The 20,760-nt window shown below is 47.5% G+C and overlaps 1 protein-coding gene across 1 annotated transcript in view; it reads left to right on the top strand.

Annotated features, from left to right (window-relative positions):
- LOC139756943 (sushi, von Willebrand factor type A, EGF and pentraxin domain-containing protein 1-like) overlaps positions 1-20,760 on the top strand; it is a 194,148-nt gene that overhangs the window by 152,586 nt on the left and 20,802 nt on the right. The window contains exons 6-16 of the mRNA XM_071676887.1: positions 3,387-3,578; positions 4,955-5,131; positions 5,493-5,666; positions 6,030-6,209; positions 7,545-7,727; positions 8,548-8,721; positions 13,409-13,500; positions 15,389-15,501; positions 16,079-16,620; positions 19,919-20,119; positions 20,395-20,592. Of these exons, the coding sequence (XP_071532988.1) occupies positions 3,387-3,578; positions 4,955-5,131; positions 5,493-5,666; positions 6,030-6,209; positions 7,545-7,727; positions 8,548-8,721; positions 13,409-13,500; positions 15,389-15,501; positions 16,079-16,620; positions 19,919-20,119; positions 20,395-20,592 (2,226 nt within the window). The remainder of the gene's footprint in view (positions 1-3,386; positions 3,579-4,954; positions 5,132-5,492; positions 5,667-6,029; positions 6,210-7,544; positions 7,728-8,547; positions 8,722-13,408; positions 13,501-15,388; positions 15,502-16,078; positions 16,621-19,918; positions 20,120-20,394; positions 20,593-20,760) is intronic.

Genomic DNA, 20,760 nt, shown 5'->3' on the forward strand with positions numbered 1-20,760 from the left:
TGAGTTAGAAAGTAACGCTTGACTCCATGAGTTAGAAAGTAACGCTTGACTCCATGAGTTAGAAAGTAACGCTTGACCCATGAGTTCGAAAGTAACGCTTGACCAATGAGTTAGAAAGTAACGCTTGACCCCATGAGTTAGAAAGTAACGCTTGACCCCATGAGTTCGAAAGTAACGCTTGACTCCATGAGTTAGAAAGTAACGCTTGACCCATGAGTTAGAAAGTAACGCTTGACTCCATGAGTTAGAAAGTAACGCTTGACTCCATGAGTTAGAAAGTAACGCTTGACTCCATGAGTTAGAAAGTAACGCTTGACTCCATGAATATCAATCTGTAACAGTAACGCCGCCTGATATTTACCCGAGAGTAACCTGACCTCGTCATTGTACCACTCATCTACTGCGCTCATCTGCAACATGTATTACTGTACTAAGCAGACAGGCCTGCATTAGTACACACAGGTCCCCCCCACACACACAGTAGTAGATACTGGCCACTCAACCACAGACACCTGCGTCCGTCACACACACACACACACACACACACACACACACACACACACCTCCGTGGTGTAGCCGTGAGCGTTACTGACCGACAAGCACGCACGGGCCGTCTGGGATCAAACCCACATAGATTCGAATCCTGGTCGCGGCAGCCAGTCCACAGTCCACCCATCTGTTCATCCTCCTCTTGGGACTGATCGACAATGGTGTAAGCTAGGGTGTGTCTGTACACATACATACATAGGAGTAAAGACATGGTTCATATATACAAGGTTGAGAGACGGGGGGACAACACGAGTGTAAAACTCTCTCCTCGTAACACACGAGTAATAATCACAAACAGTAATCACAAATAGTAATCACAAACAGTAATCACAAATAGTAATCACAAACACTAATCACACACTGTTCGGTCGCCTCATCTTGTGCACTGCAACAGTGACCACACAAACACACACAAACACACATGCTGTATCACACGTTCTCACCTCACAATCTTCATCTCCCCAAACTTGTCCCCACAGGTTACTCAGTGAATCGCCCCACTCCCCACTCCCTACAATCACTTAATGAACGTCTACAACTTTAGCCAGACACTCGGATGTTGTCCCCGCGCCGGGATGGAGGAGACTGGTCGGGCTCAGTTGCTATATACCTGACGCACACTTTTGCTAGCGATGGTCTCCACGGGAGTAGAATTCCTGGAGATGGGTCATTTGCTGGACGACCCGTACAATGCAAGTGGACCACTCTGTCGACGACGACGACACAGTATAAACAAGTGTTTCACTAGACCCTAACCCCCTACCCATAGCGAGAGGGGCTTTCGATCGTATAAAAGCATAATATCAAAGGAGGGCAATTGCCCCCCCACCTCACAGCGAGAGTGAACGTGCAGAGTGTCTAGTGAGAGTCAGAGTAAGAGCTGACTTTGCCCAACTCTGCGAGGTAGACTGCAGAGTGACCTGTTCCCTCCAATCTTGACCCAGAGTCCCCTCTCTCACTCTCTCTCTTTACGTGCTCTCTCCTTTTTTTTTCTTTTGAGTTACTGCCCTGTGTTGAAGGGGACTCCAACTTCTTAGTTCAGTCGTGTTACTTTCTTTCACCAACTAGAACAACTTCTCATGACACTGGTTGTAATTTAGGCAGCAACACAATCGCTCCATAGTGTACTGCACCAGTCCCCACCACCAAAAGTGTACTGCACCAGTCCCCACCACCAACAGTGTACTGTACCAGTCCCCACCACCAACAGTGTACTGCACCAGTTCCCACCAACCACAGTGTACTGCACCAGTCCCCACCACCAACAGTGTACTGCACCAGTCCCCACCACCAACAGTGTACTGCACCAGTTCCCACCAACCACAGTGTACTGCACCAGTCCCCACCACCAACAGTGTACTGTACCAGTCCCCCACCACCAACAGTGTACTGTACCAGTCCCCACCACCAACAGTGTACTGTACCAGTCCCCCACCACCAACAGTGTACTGTACCAGTCCCCACCACCAACAGTGTACTGCACCAGTTCCCACCAACCACAGTGTATTGCACTATTCCCCACCAACCACAGTGTACTGCACCAGTCCCCACCAACCACAGTGTAATGAATCAGTCCCCAGCAACCACAGTGTACTGCAACAGTCCCCACCACCCACAGTGTACTGCACCAATCCCCACCACCGACAGTGTACTGCACTATTCCCCACCAACCACAAAGTACTGTAACTGTCCCCACCATCAACAGTGTACTGCACCAGTCCCACCACCCATAGTGTACTGCACCAGTCCCCACCACCAACAGTGTACTGCAACAGTCCCTACCACCCACAGTGTACCGCACCAGTCCCCACCAACCACAGTGTAAGAACCAGTCCCCACCAACCACAGTGTAATGAACCAGTCCCCACCAACCACAGTGTACTGCACCAGTCCCCACCACCCACAGTGTACTGCACCAGTTCCCACCAACCACAGTGTAATGAACCAGTCCCCACCAACTACAGTGTACATGACCAGTCCCCATCAACCACAGTACAGTGCTCCAGTCCCTAACAACCACAGCGTACTGCACGAGTCCCCACCAACCACAGCGTACTAAACCAACCTCCATCCACAGTCTACCGCATTTCAGTGTACTGCATACCAGTTCCAACCTTCCGTTTACCATACCAGTCCCCATATACAGTGTACAGCACCTGTTCTCAACCACACTGTACTGCGCAAGTACCAAAATACAGTGTAAGACACCCGTCCCCACCCACAGTGTACTCGGCCAGTCCCATACAGTGTACCCGACCAGTCTCCATCCCCCCCACTCTACCTGTTTCCAATCTACAGTGTACTCAACCAGTCCCCACCTCCAGTGTACTCTACCAGTCCCCACCTCCAGTGTACTCAATCAGTCCCTCACAGTGTACTTCACCAGTCTCCCACGATCATGTACTCAACCAGTCTCCCCCATACCTACAGTGCACAAAACCAGTCTCCAACCACAGAGTGCTCCATCATCCTACCCTCCCCCCCTCTTACAGAGCCCTAAACCGGTAATCCTCACCTACAGTGTACTGTACCAGTCCCCCCACCTACAGTGTACTGCACCAGTCCACCTCCCCCGGCCCACCCACCGTGTACTGCACCAGTCCCCTACCCCACCTACAGTGTACTGCATCAGTCCCCTTCCCACCTACAATGTACTGCAGCAGTCCTCCCTCACCTACATTGTACTCTATCAGTCACCTAAACTACTGTGTACTGCACTAGTCCCCCTATCTACAGTGTACTCCACCAGTCCCCAACCTCACCCACAGTGTACTGCATCAATCCCCCCCCAGTCCCACCTACAGTGTACTCCACCAGTCCCCCCGTCCCACCCACAGTGTACTGCACCAGTCCGCCTATGATCCCCCACGCGCAGCACGATGGGTCGGAGGCCAGGACGCGGTTCGAGGTGAACCACACCCTCAAGTACACCTGCTTCGAGGGCTACACCACCCGTGGCTTCGTTGTGGCCAAGTGCTTCCTCTACAACAACACCATGCAGTGGTTCGGCCCGGAGATTGAGTGCGTGCGTGAGTACTTCCACCAGAAACCCCTCGTGTATGCCATGTCATCCCCTCGTCTTTTCATCATGTACAGCTCAACCACCTGCCTCTCTTTTTTGAAGAGTCCTCCCTCCTCCTCCCTTCTCTCACCATCACCACTACTGTCCATGGTGAGGAGCCTTTTTGATCGCTGTATGTGTCTACTAAAGTCTGTCTTTGAGTGGGTGTTTATTCTCTCTTATCTCTCTTTTTTTGGATCTATATAGTTCAGAAGTGCTAAATAGATATTTAAGATAGCTGTGTGCAAATCCTGGCACTCACTGGTGGATCACGCCACCCTGGGTTCCTCCTCTTCCCGATGGAAGTAGAAGGCAGCAGTGTGAGGAAGAACTGACTTCTACCTGTAGCGCCCTGATCTGAAGAGGTCATGGTTAACCATGCGCTTCCTCGTCAATTACGACCACTTTTCACAGGGTTGACCCTACACAGGTAGGCCTATTAACACCCCCTTAACCTCCCCCACCAAGAAAAAAAGTAATGGCGTCCACACTAGATCTATTCATTAAACTCCAGAATATCAACTTGTACCGTCTCAGTTTATCTGTAATGCATTCACCACCCTACACAGAGTACATTGAGAAAACTATCTGCCAGTCACTACCCAATGATGTTTTCCTCTCTGATGAATATGACCGTCTGCTTCCGACGTAGAGCCAAAGCTTTCCCGAAGTCGTAACCACTGAGCTCATTGATCAACGGGGCGTTGACACGCACCACACACTACCAACAGCAGTAGCAGTAGTATTAGCTATTAACATCTGTTCCTTGAGCTCTTCCCGAACGTGCGTGCTCTAAACACATGGGGCAGATTACGCGGGTGTATGGCCCTCGCACAACATTATATTTACAATGATAATAAGTAGATACAATGTAAAAATGTATGGTGCATTTTGATTGTACCTCTCGGCTGCATAGATACAGTCACAGTTGCAGTTTTATAAGATAACTTATCTAGAAATAAAGTTTGGGTGTGGTCAAAGCACATCAGGTGTTATCTGAGACTTGTCGTATCTTTGTACGCTGGCCACTGTGGGTGCCAGACCAAGATACCTGCTCACGTATAGTCCAGCAAATATGTGTAACAAATCGAGAGGACAACGGTAAACCCCACACATACAGAACTGAATTCCGTGAGATTCCAATCTAATACCGTCTCTAGGGTTGCTTGATTATCATCTTATCTAAGGAGTCTGTTTTCCAGAACCGCTTCCCAAACCGCTGTCAATTCACACGAAGAGGATTGGGACGTGGAATATAAATTGTGAGCTTCCTATCCATCTCTCTCTCTGTCGTGTGTGAGTGACGCTAACTAGTCGCCTTCTCCTCTTCCTCCTCCTCCTCAGCTGAGGAATGTGGGGACCCTGGCGACATCATGAACGGGTTTAAGGAAGGCACGTGCTTCTCCTTCTCGTGTCGGGTCACCTACCACTGCCGCCCGGGCTTCTACATCGAGGGCCGCAGCAACTACTACTGCCAGCACGACGGCGCCTGGAACCCACGGGATCTGCCCAACTGCAAGCGTAAGGAAACCACAGTGAACACCTGTCAAAGTGTACACACACACACACACACGTACTAGCTGAAACCCCCTTCAACAGCTGAGATTCCTAATGACGTGTGTGTGTGTGTGTGTGTGTGTGTGTGTGTGTGTGTGTGTGTACTTCCTTATTAACGTCCGCGTGCCTCCTTCTACGTGTGTACTTCCCTATGCCGTGTGGGCACTTGCTGAAGCCTTGTGTATGTACTTTCTCGAGACGTAAGTGTGTTTTCTTGAAATTTGTGTGTACTTTCGTATATTTTGTGTGTGTGTGTGTGTGTGTGTGTGTGTGTGTGTGTGTGTGTGTGTGTACTTCCTCATGACTTGTGTGTACTTCCCCGCAGCCATCCAGTGCGACATCCCTGACAACCCGCTCAACGGGAAGGCGACCTTCGACTCCGTGTTCTACAACGCGGTCGTCAAGTACGACTGTAACTACGGCTACATGATCGTGGGGCCCTCCATCCGCCGGTGTGGCCCCAACAGGAAATGGAGTGGCTCAATGCCGCGCTGCAAGGGTAGGTCATCCTCACACACACACTAGATGTGGGTAGACTTATTACCTCTCTATCACCTCCCTTCAACCATCGCTGTCCATCCGTTGTCATATGTTTCTGCCTCTCGATTCGAGAGGTATTCTTCCCGGGCCAATGGTCTTCTGGGCTTTTCTTTCTTTCAAACTGTTATCTTTAAAGGCTAGAGAACTTTCTTTTTTATGATATTGTCTTTCCTGACTATATCTATCTACAAGAGCATTCTGGGCCCTGTGTCATTCTGAAGAGCCCGTGCAGCATCTAAGTGCCCCATGTTTCCAATGAGTGTTAACCAGCCTCAAGGGCGTCTAGCGTAGAGTGCGAGCTGACGGGCGGGTTGCTTGACAGAGATCGACTGTGGGTCGCCCGGTGAGCTGTACAACGGCTGGCTGGACGGGTCGCGCAGTAACTTCGGCGCTGTCATCAGGTTCCGCTGCAACGACAACATGAAGTACGAGGGCTACCACGACCGTCGCACGGTATGCCAGAAGAACGGTACCTGGTCCCACCCGCTCCCCAAGTGCCTGGGTACGTTCTTCCCGCCCTTGGTACGTTCCTCTTCTCTTTGCCTACCGTCTCCCACTCGCTCTGCCTTTTTGATTTAATGTCACGATTTTAGAGCCTTATGGATGGCCCTCAGGAACTACTACAGTATGAGGAACTCATTTGATATTTTCAGCGTGTACAAGATCGTCTTGGGTGACTAGAAAACGTCTTTTTTTTCCCAAATGTTCAAAAAAGATCGGAACACATACCTTAGTGGTTCTGGCACCACTGATCCTCAGTACCGATAGAGCAAATAACCCCTATGTTTTACAGGTCACGGGATAATGCATAGCTATCACTCTTAATGTCTTCTCTGCTGAGGAGTGTGGGCGGCTTGGGCAGTGAGGGGTATGAGTACCAATATACCGAACCTCTGCTAGTCACCTCACCAGGGAGGACCATCACCATGCATGAGGTCTTACCTTACCCAGGTGCCTCCCCTTGGAGAACACTCCTTCACCTCCTCCCTCACCTCCCTTGTAGGATATACGTGAGTGGCTTCTTCACTCACTGTATAGGAATAACTCCTCCCAGGCCAACTATGATATAGATGAATGGTTCCGTCCCCTCATGAATAATACAGATGATGGGTTCCCCTCTCTCCCAGAGTGTGAGATGACTTGATGATCCGTAACTTCCCTAGATACAACTTACCCCCTCCGTACCCTCCTTCAGTTAGTGACCCACTCTTTACGTGGGATTAAGTGGTGACGCTATTTCTACCCTGGGTTAGGTGATGACCGCATCCCTACCCAGGATCCGGTAGTGATCACCTCCCTACCTGGGTCAGGTAGGGACCACATCCCTACCAAGGTCAGCCTGTGACTTCTTCCCTACCCAGGGTCAGGTGGTGAGCCCATCTATATCTAGGGTCAGATGATGACCTCTTCCCTACCTGGGTCAAGTGGTGACTCCCCAGGGAAAAGCGGTGACCCCCTTTTTCTATTTAGGGTCAGGTGGTAACCTCCCACTTTATTTAAAGCTAGGTGGTGACCCCGTCTCAGCTTAAGGTCAGGTGGTGACCACTTTAGAAATTTGACCTAATCTAAGCCATCTTACAGTAGGCAGCACCTGAGTGAGGTACCTAGAAGCTCATTCAAAAGGTAAGGAAATGTACCTTCTTGAGGTACGCCTACACAGAGTCTGTGGCCAAAGGTTCCACCTAAAGTATATCATCTATTTATCTTAAGACTCTTTAACACATGAGGGTAATTCTCCTCTTTTCTTTTTTTCCTCACTATCTAAAATATGAATTTGATTTCTATTTCGTCCCTGATTCACTGTGTACTCAAAGTGGCGGTGGCGTGTGTCACACAGCGCCGTGCGTGGTGCCAACCATCGACAACGGGGGTCTGGGCAACGAGACCCGGGCGGGGTCGCTGGTGCCCCACGGCAGCGTCATCAGGGTCAAGTGCCACGAGCTCTACGAGCCCACCTTCAAGCAGCTGCCCTCCACCTGCTACAACGGCACCTGGACCCACTACCCGCACTGCCAGCCAGGTCGGTCCACTCCGCCTGCAACGTGTCTTGTATACGTTTGACGAGCAGGTTTACGATGGGCAAGTCCGCCACATCCCCGCTCAACGGAGTTCGTAAGGCGTCAGGCACTAGAGTCGTAACCACGAATAACTGATATCATCACTCCTTGTTTCGGAAGGAAGGACGTGGAGAGAGAGAGAGAGAGAGAGAGAGAGAGAGAGAGAGAGAGAGAGAGAGAGAGAGAGAGAGAGAGAGAGAGAGAGAGAGAGAGAGAGAGAGAGAGAGAATAAGAGAACATTTAAAGGCATTCTCCTGAACAGTCAGTAAGGCGAATGTGCTCTGGATAGAATGAACCGGAGCGAGTGTGGTATATGAGGGGGGGCCAACGTGCTATCAGTGGACTGAACTAAGGCATATGATGCAATCAAGGTAAACCACAGGGTAATCGATAGGACTTGGCTATGGATGGCAAACTCTGGTTTCGATGCATAATTATTTACAACTAGAGACTGAATGTGTGCAAATGAGACCATTTTTGATATATTCCTGACGCTTCCTCGGCTGTAAAGGCAATTCAGATATATAAAAACATTGTTCTTATTATTATCATTAAAATTTATACTAATTACATTACTCACAGTATTTGGATGGTGAAGGCTCCGGTTAGAAAAGGGGGTATCCAAAAATGACTACGGGAGGACAAGAGAAATGTCAGGGAGGGAGTCATCTAAGAGTTTAATCAGTGAGAGAACAAGATAATGCTTTGCCACTAGGAGGCAAGGCCATAGTCTGAACACTGGTTCATACTAGCACTGAGATAACGACCGTACGTGACCGGCAGCTCGGTGTAAGAAGCTGCCCACCCGCCCACGTCATGGCATGGTGATTGCGCCCAGGACGGGCCACGGTATGCGCGCCCGCTTCCGCTGCAAGGACGGCTACAAGTTGATGGGCAACAAGACAACCAAGTGCCACTTCGGCAACTGGACTGGACGCACTCCCTGGTGCCGGGTGGGTGAGTACCACACCTCCGCTGGTCGTATTATTATATGCGGTCGACCCTGCTGGTCATCCTCCCCTTGGGGCTGGATGATAAATGGGCATCTGACGCAAGCTGGGGAATTATATATATATATATATATATATATATATATATATATATATATATATATATATATATATATATATATATATATATATATATATATATATATATTTTTTTTTTTTCCGATGAGTCCACGGGGAAAATGAAACACGATAAGTTCCCAAGTGCACTTTCGTGTGATAATCACATCATCAGAGGAGACACAAGAGAGAAATCTAAGTCAGTTCATATACATTGTCTCTTCAATGTATATCAACTGACTTATATTTCTCTCTTGTGTCTCCCCTGATGATGTGATTATTACAAGAAAGTGCACTTGGGAACTTATCGTGTTTCATTTTCCCCGTGGACTCATAGGAATATCTTGATCACACGCAAAATTGTGATCCTTTCCAATATATATATATATATATTATCCCTAGGGTAGGGGAACAAATACTGCCCACGCATTCCCTACGTGTCTTAGTAAAAGACGATTAAGAGAGGCGGGAGCTGTTGGCTGGAAATCCTCCCCTCCTGTATTACTTTTCCAAATGAAGGAACAGAGCAAGAAACCAACTGAGGAGGTATTTTCCCTCTAAGGCTCTGTCATCTGTTCTTGATGATACCTCGCTCACGCGGGAAACGGCGAGCATGTATGAAATAAATAAATATATAGACGCCAGAATACTTGAATGACGACTACATAACGAATTCAAACCTTGGCCATTTAGTAATAACATAGCCGTACAATTTTCTGCGGTTAGGGAAACCCGGGTTACATAAGCTACCCCAAGGCAACTACGTTTTCTGTGATTTTCATTTATTCTCAACAGATACTAATTAGTTGTCTTTGTGAAATATTTGTACGAAATGGGAAGTTTATCTGTGACTTTTTTGACCTCGATCGTTCGGATAAGTTTTGTATACTTTTAATCAACTCGTATGTTTCATACATATTCGCCATTTCCCGCGTTAGCGAGGTAGCGTTAAGAACAGAGGACTGAGCCTATGTATCACCTGATATTTCAGTGTCTTTATATAATTATTTCATAACTCCTGAAGTTGGGCTTGAAATGTTAAGCTGAATAGAATGGATGATTTATATACCTATAGGACTTTCGTCTTGGTCCTAATATATATACTTCCTCACACAGGTCTCCTTCCCAAGCTCACTTACTCTCACCACCCTCTTCACCCCAACATTCACTCTTCTTTTCTGAAAACCCATACAAATCTTCACCTTAGCCTCCACAAGATAATGATCAGACATCCCTCCAGTTGCACCTCTCAGCACATTAACATCCAAAAGTCTCTCTTTCGCACGCCTGTCAATTAACACGTAATCCAATAACGCTCTCTGGCCATCTCTCCTACTTACATAAGTATACTTATGTATATCTCGCTTTTTAAACTAGGTATTCCCAATCATCAGTCCTTTTTCAGCACATAAATCTACAAGCTCTTCACCATTTCCATTTACAACACTGAACACCCTATGTATACCAATTATTCCCTCAACTGCCACATTACTCACCTTTGCATTCAAATCACCCATCACTATAACCCGGTCTCGTGCATCAAAACCACTAACACACTCATTCAGCTGCTCCCAAAACACTTGCCTCTCATGATCTTTCTTCTCATGCCCAGGTGCATATGCACCAATAATCACCCACCTCTCTCCATCAACTTTCAGTTTTACCCATATTAATCGAGAATTTACTTTCTTACATTCTATCACATACTCCCACAACTCCTGTTTCAGGAGTATTGCTACTCCTTCCCTTGCTCTTGTCCTCTCACTAACCCCTGACTTTACTCCCCAGACATTCCCAAACCACTCTTCCCCTTTACCCTTGAGCTTCGTTTCACTCAGAGCCAAAACATCCAGGTTCCTTTCCTCAAACATACTACCTATCTCTCCTTTTTTCACATCTTGGTTACATCCACACTCTGTGGAAGGTATTAAGAATATATGGTGTGGGAGGCAAGTTGTTAGAAGCAGTGAAAAGTTTTTATCGAGGATGTAAGGCATGTGTACGTGTAGGAAGAGAGGAAAGTGATTGGTTCTCAGTAAATGTAGGTTTGCGGCAGGGGTGTGTGATGTCTCCATGGTTGTTTAATTTGTTTATGGATGGGGTTGTTAGGGAGGTAAATGCAAGAGTTTTGGAAAGAGGGGCAAGTATGAAGTCTGTTGGGGATGAGAGAGCTTGGGAAGTGAGTCAGTTGTTGTTCGCTGATGATACAGCGCTGGTGGCTGATTCATGTGAGAAACTGCAGAAGCTGGTGACTGAGTTTGGTAAAGTGTGTGGAAGAAGAAAGTTAAGAGTAAATGTGAATAAGAGCAAGGTTATTAGGTACAGTAGGGTTGAGGGTCAAGTCAATTGGGAGGTGAGTTTGAATGGAGAAAAACTGGAGGAAGTGAAGTGTTTTAGATATCTGGGAGTGGATCTGGCAGCGGATGGAACCATGGAAGCGAAAGTGGATCATAGGGTGGGGGAGGGGGCGAAAATTCTGGGGGCCTTGAAGAATGTGTGGAAGTCGAGAACATTATCTCGGAAAGCAAAAATGGGTATGTTTGAAGGAATAGTGGTTCCAACAATGTTGTATGGTTGCGAGGCGTGGGCTATGGATAGAGTTGTGCGCAGGAGGATGGTTGTGCTGGAAATGAGATGTTTGAGGACAATGTGTGGTGTGAGGTGGTTTGATCGAGTGAGTAACGTAAGGGTAAGAGAGATGTGTGGAAATAAAAAGAGCGTGGTTGAGAGAGCAGAAGAGGGTGTTTTGAAGTGGTTTGGGCACATGGAGAGAATGAGTGAGGAAAGATTGACCAAGAGGATATATGTGTCGGAGGTGGAGGGAACGAGGAGAAGAGGGAGACCAAATTGGAGGTGGAAAGATGGAGTGAAAAAGATTTTGTGTGATCGGGGCCTGAACATGCAGGAGGGTGAAAGGAGGGCAAGGAATAGAGTGAATTGGAGCGATGTGGTATACCGGGGTTGACGTGCTGTCAGTGGATTGAATCAAGGCATGTGAAGCGTCTGGGGTAAACCATGGAAAGCTGTGTAGGTATGTATATTTGCGTGTGTGGACGTATGTATATACATGTGTAGGGGGGGGGGGCATTTCTTTCGTCTGTTTCCTTGCGCTACCTCGCAAACGCGGGAGACAATGACAAAGTATAATAAAAAATAATAAAATATATATATATATATATATATATATATATATATATATATATATATATATATATATATATATATATATATGTATATATATATATATATATATATATATATGTATATATATATATATATATATATATATATATATATATATATATATATATATATATATATATATATATTTCTTTTCAAACTATTTGCCATTTCCCGTATTAGCGAGGTAGCGTTAAGAACAGAGGACTGGAACTTTGAGGGAACATCCTCACCTGGCCCCCTACTCTGTTCCTTCTTTTGGAAAAAAAAAAAAAAAAAAAAGAGGGGAGGATTTCCAGCCACCCGCTCCCTCCCCTTTTAGTCGCCTTCTACGACACGCAGGGAATACGTGGGAAGTATTCTTTCTCCCCTATCCCCAGGGATAATATATATATATATATTTTTTTTTTTTTTTTTTTTTTTTTTTTTTTTTATACTTTGTCGCTGTCTCCCGCGTTTGCGAGGTAGCGCGAGGAAACAGACGAAAGAAATGGCCCAACCCCCATACACACGTACATACACACGTCCACACACGCAAATATACATACCTACACAGCTTTCCATGGTTTACCCCAGACGCTTCACATGCCTTGATTCAATCCACTGACAGCACGTCAACCCCTGTATACCACATCGCTCCAATTCACTCTATTCCTTGCCCTCCTTTCACCCTCCTGCATGTTCAGGCCCCGATCACACAAAATCTTTTTCACTCCATCTTTCCACCTCCAATTTGGTCTCCCTCTTCTCCTCGTTCCCTCCACCTCCGACACATATATCCTCTTGGTCAATCTTTCCTCACTCATTCTCTCCATGTGCCCAAACCATTTCAAAACACCCTCTTCTGCTCTCTCAACCACGCTCTTTTTATTTCCACACATCTCTCTTACCCTTACGTTACTTACTCGATCAAACCACCTCACACCACACATTGTCCTCAAACATCTCATTTCCAGCACATCCATCCTCCTGCGCACAACTCTATCCATAGCCCACGCCTCGCAACCATACAACATTGTTGGAACCACTATTCCTTCAAACATACCCATTTTTGCTTTCCGAGATAATGTTCTCGACTTCCACACATTTTTCAAGGCTCCCAAAATTTTCGCCCCCTCCCCCACCCTATGATCCACTTCCGCTTCCATGGTTCCATCCGCTGACAGATCCACTCCCAGATATCTAAAACACTTCACTTCCTCCAGTTTTTCTCCATTCAAACTCACCTATGTTCCACAAAGTACTCCTATCCTTTCTTCTTATAGTATCGTGTTCATAATGTAATCTGCCATAATGGATTCTCAACAACACAAAACAAAAGAAAGGAAAAATGTGACATGATGTATAAGTACAAGGAATTCGAGTCTGTGAGCTGATGGTGTACTTCCCGTCTGCAGTGTACTGCCCGTTCCCCGGCTACCTGGAAGACGGTCGTGTCCTGCTGGTGGGCAACATGGGCATGTACATCTACCGTCCCTACGTCAGGAAGGTAACTACTGTAGGACCTACCCCATCAGCACACCTGCTTATGTTCCCATCCTCCAGCGACCAGGTTATGTTCCCACCCTCCAGCGACCAGGTTATGTTCCCATCCACCAGCGACCAGGTTAGGTTCCCACCCTCCAGCGACCAGGTTATGTTTCCACCCTCCAGCGACCAGGTTATGTTCCCATCCTCCAGCGACCAGGTTATGTTCCCACCCTCCAGCAACCAGGTTATGTTCCCATCCTCCAGCGACCAGGTTATGTTCCCACCCTCCAGCGACCAGGTTATGTTCCCACTTCCGGTCACCCAGTTATCTCTCCACCCCTCAACCATCTGGCTACCACTCCACCACCCAACCATCTTGCTATGTATCTTAATCCTCACCCTCTCAGTCAGAACCATCACTACCAGTTCTTGGACCAAGAACCTCCAGGTTCCCACTGCTTGCTCAATGAACCACCAGTCTATGGTCGTCACGAGTCCCCGCTGACCTAAGTTATCAACTCCTCTGCCTCATTCTATCCGTCAGGACTCGCCATCCTCAACAAGTTCTTGGGGCATGAAGCATCTCACAGTGTCTTGGTTCGAATCTACATCCCTCACACTCTCACTACTCCTCGGCCATACACCTCACCTTCACCTACTCGATCCTTATCTATGAATCTCTTCAGTTCTCTCGTCAGAAAACATCCTCTGTCATCACTTTGCTCATGGACCCATCTCCCGTGCATATTTGCCCCTGTAAACCCATGGAAGTGAGTGTCGTCGTGTACTCTCACACCCCATGAGTGAGTGTTAAGAGAAAACCTACGACATTTAGTGAGCGGTGGAGTACAGCGAGAGCATTAAGTGCTGTGTTGCGCTGAAATTTGGTGTACACCCACAGCATGATGTACTGGAGTACACCTACAGCATGATGTACTAGAGTACAACCACAGCATGATGTACTGGAGTACACCCACAGCATGATGTACTGGAGTACACCCACAGCATGATGTACTGGAGTACACCCACAGCATGATGTACTGGAGTACACCCACAGCATGATGTACTGGAGTACACCCACAGCATGATATACTGGAGTACACCCACAGCATGATGTACTGGAGTACACCCACAGCATGATGTACTGGAGTACACCCACAGCATGATGTACTGGAGTACACCCACAGCATGATGTACTGGAGTACACCCACAGCATGATGTGCTAGAGTGGATCGTTCCTTGAGTACTAAAGCGCACCCAGGGCACTGTATCCTGAAGAGAACACACAGCGCTGAGCGCTGCAGTGTACCTACAGCATCAAGGGCTGCGGTGTACTTACAATACCCAGGGTTGAAATGTACCAACAGACGTAAGGGCTTCAGTGTACCCACAGTAGTAAGGGCTTCAGTGTACCTACAGTAGTAAGGGCTTCAGTGTACCTACAGTAGTAAGGGCTTCAGTGTACCCACAGTAGTAAGGGCTTCAGTGTACCTACAGATGTAAGGGCTTCAGTGTACCTACAGTAGTAAGGGCTTCAGTGTACCCACAGTAGTAAGGGCTTCAGTGTACCTACAGATGTAAGGGCTTCAGTGTACCCACAGTAGTAAGGGTTTCAGTGTACCTACAGTAGTAAGGGCTTCAGTGTAACCTCAGTAATAAGGGCTTCAGTGTAACCACAGTAATAAGGGCTTCAGTGTACCCACAGAAAAGTGTTTCAGTGTACCCAAAGTAGTAGGGCTTCAGTGTACCCACAGAAAAGTGTTTCAGTGTACCCACAGTAGTAAGGGCTGCAGTGTACCCACAGTATTAAGGGCTACAGTGTACCCACTGGGCTGCAGTGTACGTACAGCACTGAGTGCTGGGGTTTACCCATACCATTAAGCTCCTTCACCTCACCCTTTTTACAGGTACGTAACGACCGTCGGATCCGTTACGAGTGCAATCGGGGCTACTACCTGTCGGAGGGCCCACCTGGGGCCACCTGTGTAGCCGGTAAATGGAGCCCCAAGCAGCTGCCCAAGTAAGTGGCGTCCCATGGTGCTCGCCCACCGCTTGACCTAGCGCCAGTACCTCCCTCCTCCCAATCATCATTCTGAACTCACACTTCTTTAATCCCCTCCGACATCGGTAGATAACCTTGTGAGCTTAATTCTCTTCTCTTCTACTTCTGATTCATGCTAACTCCTAAGACATAAGGTAGAGGGTATTTTATTCTGACCGGAGCGAGGGAGTAGCGAAAATCTTGTGAAGCTGAGTGCTGAAAGTTGAATGGCATATGAAGAGGGAAGCAGTACACTGTGTAGCAGGTCTTCGGTTAAATGGTGTGACATCTACCAGGCGTACGGATGGGTTTCACAGTACCTGGCTTGATGTATGTGTGGCCACTACATACCTTGTAGGCGTGCGTGTGGGTAGGACAATGCCTATCACGTGCATTTATGGGCAGGACAGCACTTGGTAGGTGTATCTTAAGGGCATCGCGGTACCTGGGAGAGGAGAGTAGGTGTGGCCATCACAGCATCCAGCAGTGATGTGTCGAGCAGGAGCATAGTTAGTCCACGTATCATCCAACATGTTCATAAGCTTCCTTCCTACAGGTGCTCCCGTGAGCTCCACCCGAGGGTGCAGTGGCTCAAGCGCTCGGTCAGCGTCTCCGACTATCTCGAGTACCTCAACAGCACACACCACAAGGACCAAGTGGTGATGCAGAGTTTAGGAAGGGGCACCTTCGACGACGAGGCTGAGCTCCTCGCCACGGGAGGGTCTTTGGTGAGCTCGGCTGAGAACGAATCTCAAGAAAACATTCACAGTGACGAGAATCTAATCATGAGTGATAACGAAACGAAATCGAAATCTTCCACAACCTCGGCATCTCCTGTACAAGCCATCACGGCAGATAGATCGTCACACTTATCCCCGGAGCACTCAGGAGACACGGAACGCAATGGAACTTTGAGGAAATCTAACCAAACTGAAAAGCAGTTGATGATCGTCAAGCGGTTCTTCAGTAGAGACAAGTACCCGAGGACACGCCTGAACGACAGCAACTTACTGGCCAGAGTGTTGAGGAGTGCGATGAAGGAGCGTAATGGCGAAGACCACAAGAGAAGAAACAAGTCGAAAAAGAAGGTCAAACAAGGTAGGTTCTTGTGACCTTTTAGGGTGTGGGTTGATGTGGAGGATTTCTTGGTGGCCATGTTAAATTACCTCTACTATACTGGGAAGGGGGGTTTTACACTCGTAACGGCCCGGCTCTTAACTAATCTCTACTGTCATAAGATCATTTTACATTTCTGCATGCTGTCCACAGCCACATCTTTCCTCAATTCATTCCATTCACCCACCACTCTCACGCGTCGTTGTGCACCTACCGTAGACGATGAGTATATTCAAAGAGTCTCTGTATCTTCATACAAATACACTCACAGTGCTTAAGACACAACAAGTGTTGGAAATGGCCACCACGTGCCTGAAGATACGCCTCTACACGTCTTATCTTGTTTGCAAGGACACGCGACAAATCCATCGGAGAGATGTTCCTGATAAAATTCGCGATGGCTCTCCTTTACTTCAGAGAGAGTGTGTGGACTGTCTTTGTCATTGCTGCCCACAGATGATAATCAAGGGGTGTAAGATCTGGCTACCGAGGTGGCCAAATGTCCTTTGAAGTTATTCGGTCCTTGAACACAACGCGCAGTAGCTTCAAGGAAACACGAGCTGTGTGTGTAGCAACACCGTCCTGCTGGAAGTAGCCGCGAGCAATTTCGTCCTCGTTTAAAGAAGCGCTTCACAATAACGTTCCGAGTTGATTCGAGTCACTGAAGGGTATGGGATCGATACTGTCCGATTTCGTTATATGGCGCACCACACACCAACCTTCTGGTCATGCACTGGTGTTTCCTTTACCTCATGCGGATCAGTCGCCGACCAAACGCGGGTGTTTTGTGTGTTGACCTAACTGGATGATTGAAACCATGCCTCGTCGGTCAAGAATGTCACGTCCAGAATATCCTCTCCATTATGCTGGAAGAAAGTCTCTAGACCATCGGCGATATTCAACACGCTTTGACGTGGTCCCTTTTTCTCAATTCATACGCTGAGGTTATCTTTGCAGGGATGCAGGTGCAACTGCATATTCAGCACTCAATGTGTGCTGCTGTACGAGACGCCCATCTGCTGTGCCAATTTGAGCACAGATATTTTTTTTCGGTCTTTGCATATGCTCTCCGCAATATCCAGTATGCTCTCCGCTGTTACTACTGCCGGATCTCGGCCCGTCTGCAACTGATCCAGAGTCTCGAAACTTAAGCATCTGACCGTCGGAGTGTCTGCAACTGATCCAGAGTCTCGAAACTTACGCATCTGACCTCCGCACTGCACGATGTGGCACGGGAGTGTCGGGATACTTTTCAGCAATCTTGTGTTGCACTTCGTCTGCACGCTGTTACAGCTCTGCACTACGTAACACCTGTTCCCACAGAAACACTCGAGCCTCGAGCTTCAAAGTCATTTTCACATCAAGACAAACCGAAGTGACATTGCGTGAGGCTGAGGAACGGAAAGGATATTAGATAAGAGGAGGGGAGGGATGGAGGGAAGAAGGAGAGGAAGGGAGGTCATCGTATGTGTCAATAGTCACGTGGACCATTCGTTTTAACAACAACAAAAAATGGAAACTAAGAATGTGGCGATTTTATAGTTTGTATCATAGGTGCACAGTGACGTTTGGCTCACCCTATAGAAGTAATTCTTCACATCTTTTGAAACAGATTTCGTGCTTATTTTCTTATCGTATCATCTGGTTGTTCTATCCCTGCATCTCTCGAACTGTGCACTAAGTCATCAATCCGTTTTAAAAGCAAAGGTTGTGATCAGGTCACAACCTTCTGGTAAGTCATTTTCACATATCAGGAGGTGCGATGGTCCTAGAACAGAACCCTACGGCACTCCACTGGTGACCTCTACCCATTTTGAGAAGGCTCGTCTTACACACAACCAATGCTCGCTTCCACTAAGATAATCTATCCATCGAAGGAGTTTCTTCCTTATTCCAGCAAGGTGATCCAGCTTCGTAATTCGCATCCCACGTGGTGAAATGCTGTCTTGTAGCCCAGATACAAACAATCTACCCAACCTTCTTTTTTTTTTTATCCAATACTGAGCTCACTCTCTCATAGAAATCAAACAGATTCATTACATACGTTTCCCTGACGTCATGTTGTTTCTCACGAAGGTAACTTCCTCCACTGTAGAAAGTCAACCATTTTCTTTCTGATTATATTTTCCAGTACCTTACAGACCACACTCGTCAGGGGAAACTCGTTTGTAGTTGAAAGCCTCTACTCTGTCTGCTTTCCTCTAGACAGGTATGAATCTTGCCCTTTTCCACTCCTTTAGCACTTTGCCTTTCACCAGCGACATCTTGAACAGTTTGTCAAGTGCATTTCGTGGTAAAATTTCATCAGTACCAGGGGTCTTCTAAGGATAAGATCATTTAGGATTTCGTTAATGCCTTTATCTAGATAATTCAATGCCTTCAAGGACCTTCTGCACATTTCACGTCCCTTGCGATGTGGCTACAGTGTTTTACACAGCGAAAACACTTTTACATTTTTTTTTTCATTCATCTCTTCCCATATCATTATGTCATCCTCTACGACTCTGTCCACTGAACCCCTAAGCCTGATTAGCTACTCTTTAACTGACAATTTGATCCAACTGATTTTATGGAAAAGTTTTCGCTTTGCTCCTGACTTTGTCCACAGTAATATTTCGAACATTCTTTCCTCCTCTTCTCTCATCCTGCTATACTCGTACCTTCCTCTTTTGTACCCTGCAAATGACTGACCGGCATTCCGCCTATATCTTAGCCACAGCACATCTCGAAGCTCCTTCGCTTTTCCTGACATCTTTAATTGAATCGATTCTCACATTTACCGATGCTCTCACCAAAATACCCAGGTTCCTGGCTACTGAAGCTCATTTTCCAATTTACTGTAGAAATCTTTTAAGTTCTTTATAGTTTGCACGATTGTATTTCCTCTGTCTAATCTCATCTCTGCTCTTTTAAACTTCCTCATTTACCGCATAATCAAACCTGAACGCTAATGGACCGAGCTTTTCCAAAAAGTGTATCATATTTGATAACTTAATTCCTTACTAGCATGTGTGGTGATCGAGTAATGATGGCGTGTGTGTGAGTGTGTGTGTGTGTGTGTGTGTGTGTGTGTGTGTGTGTGTGTGTGTGTGTGTGTGTGTGTGCTGGGAAGGAATCAGGTCTCGTGCCCACCTACGTCCAAAAAGGTTTTATTCCAATTCGTTTACTGAAGTTTGAAATGGGGAAGAAATGATCACAGAGTTTGAATTTCGGGTCATAGTGATGACCAACACGGGGATGGCAAAAAGGTTCACTTGACATCACTCTCGGTCGCCCTCAGCCGCACACTGTGAGGAACTGGAGGGCGAGCCCTACCTGAAGGTGGAGGTGGTGAGGGCGGGGCGCGACGCCAACTACACGTACTCGGCAGGGGCGCGGGTCAAGGTCACCTGCCTGCAGGGTCACGGCCTCAACATCGGCAACAAGACGGCCAAGTGCTCCCGTGGCAAGTGGAAGCCCATGAGACCCGAGTGCATCTCACGTGAGTACCACACACACACACACACACACACACACACACACACACACACACACACACCTGCCACAGTACATGTGAAATTTGAAAATGACTGACATAAGGCAATTCTCACATCGTTCTGGTGTCACGTCCAAGGCAGCCGGTTTCAGCAGCATATATGATGTACCGCTGCAGTGTGGTAGTAACACAATTTCTTTTTACTATATGACACGCGTCCATTTCTCCCTCATCGCGTGGCGGAACGCTGTCCGCGACCTCTGTCAACGGCAATATCGCAGTGCCGTGCTCAGTGCCAGAGGCGCCTTCCGGTTATTACATGTTCAATGGGGCCGAGGTGCCAGAGAGAGCCACCATCGGGCACGCGGAGGTGGTGAAGTTCTTGTGCCGGGAAGGCTACAGCGTCCTGGGCTCCGACACACTGCGGTGCTGGTACGGCGATTGGACTGTGACCGGAGCCAGCCCTCAGTGCCAGCCAGGTGAGCCCTGCCCCTCATCCCTAGTTGGGTTCTCGTGTTTCCCTTTGTCCCCGCCTCCGAAGGGGGACAAACATAGTGTGTTCTCCCTATGTCTCTGTATGCATTAATTTTTCTTGAAAGTTTCGACGGTCAGCACTTCTGACCCGAGACACGGAGTCAAGATGCGTT

Source organism: Panulirus ornatus, chromosome 23 (assembly GCF_036320965.1).
Source record: "Panulirus ornatus isolate Po-2019 chromosome 23, ASM3632096v1, whole genome shotgun sequence".
Classification (NCBI taxonomy): Eukaryota; Metazoa; Arthropoda; class Malacostraca; order Decapoda; family Palinuridae; genus Panulirus; species Panulirus ornatus.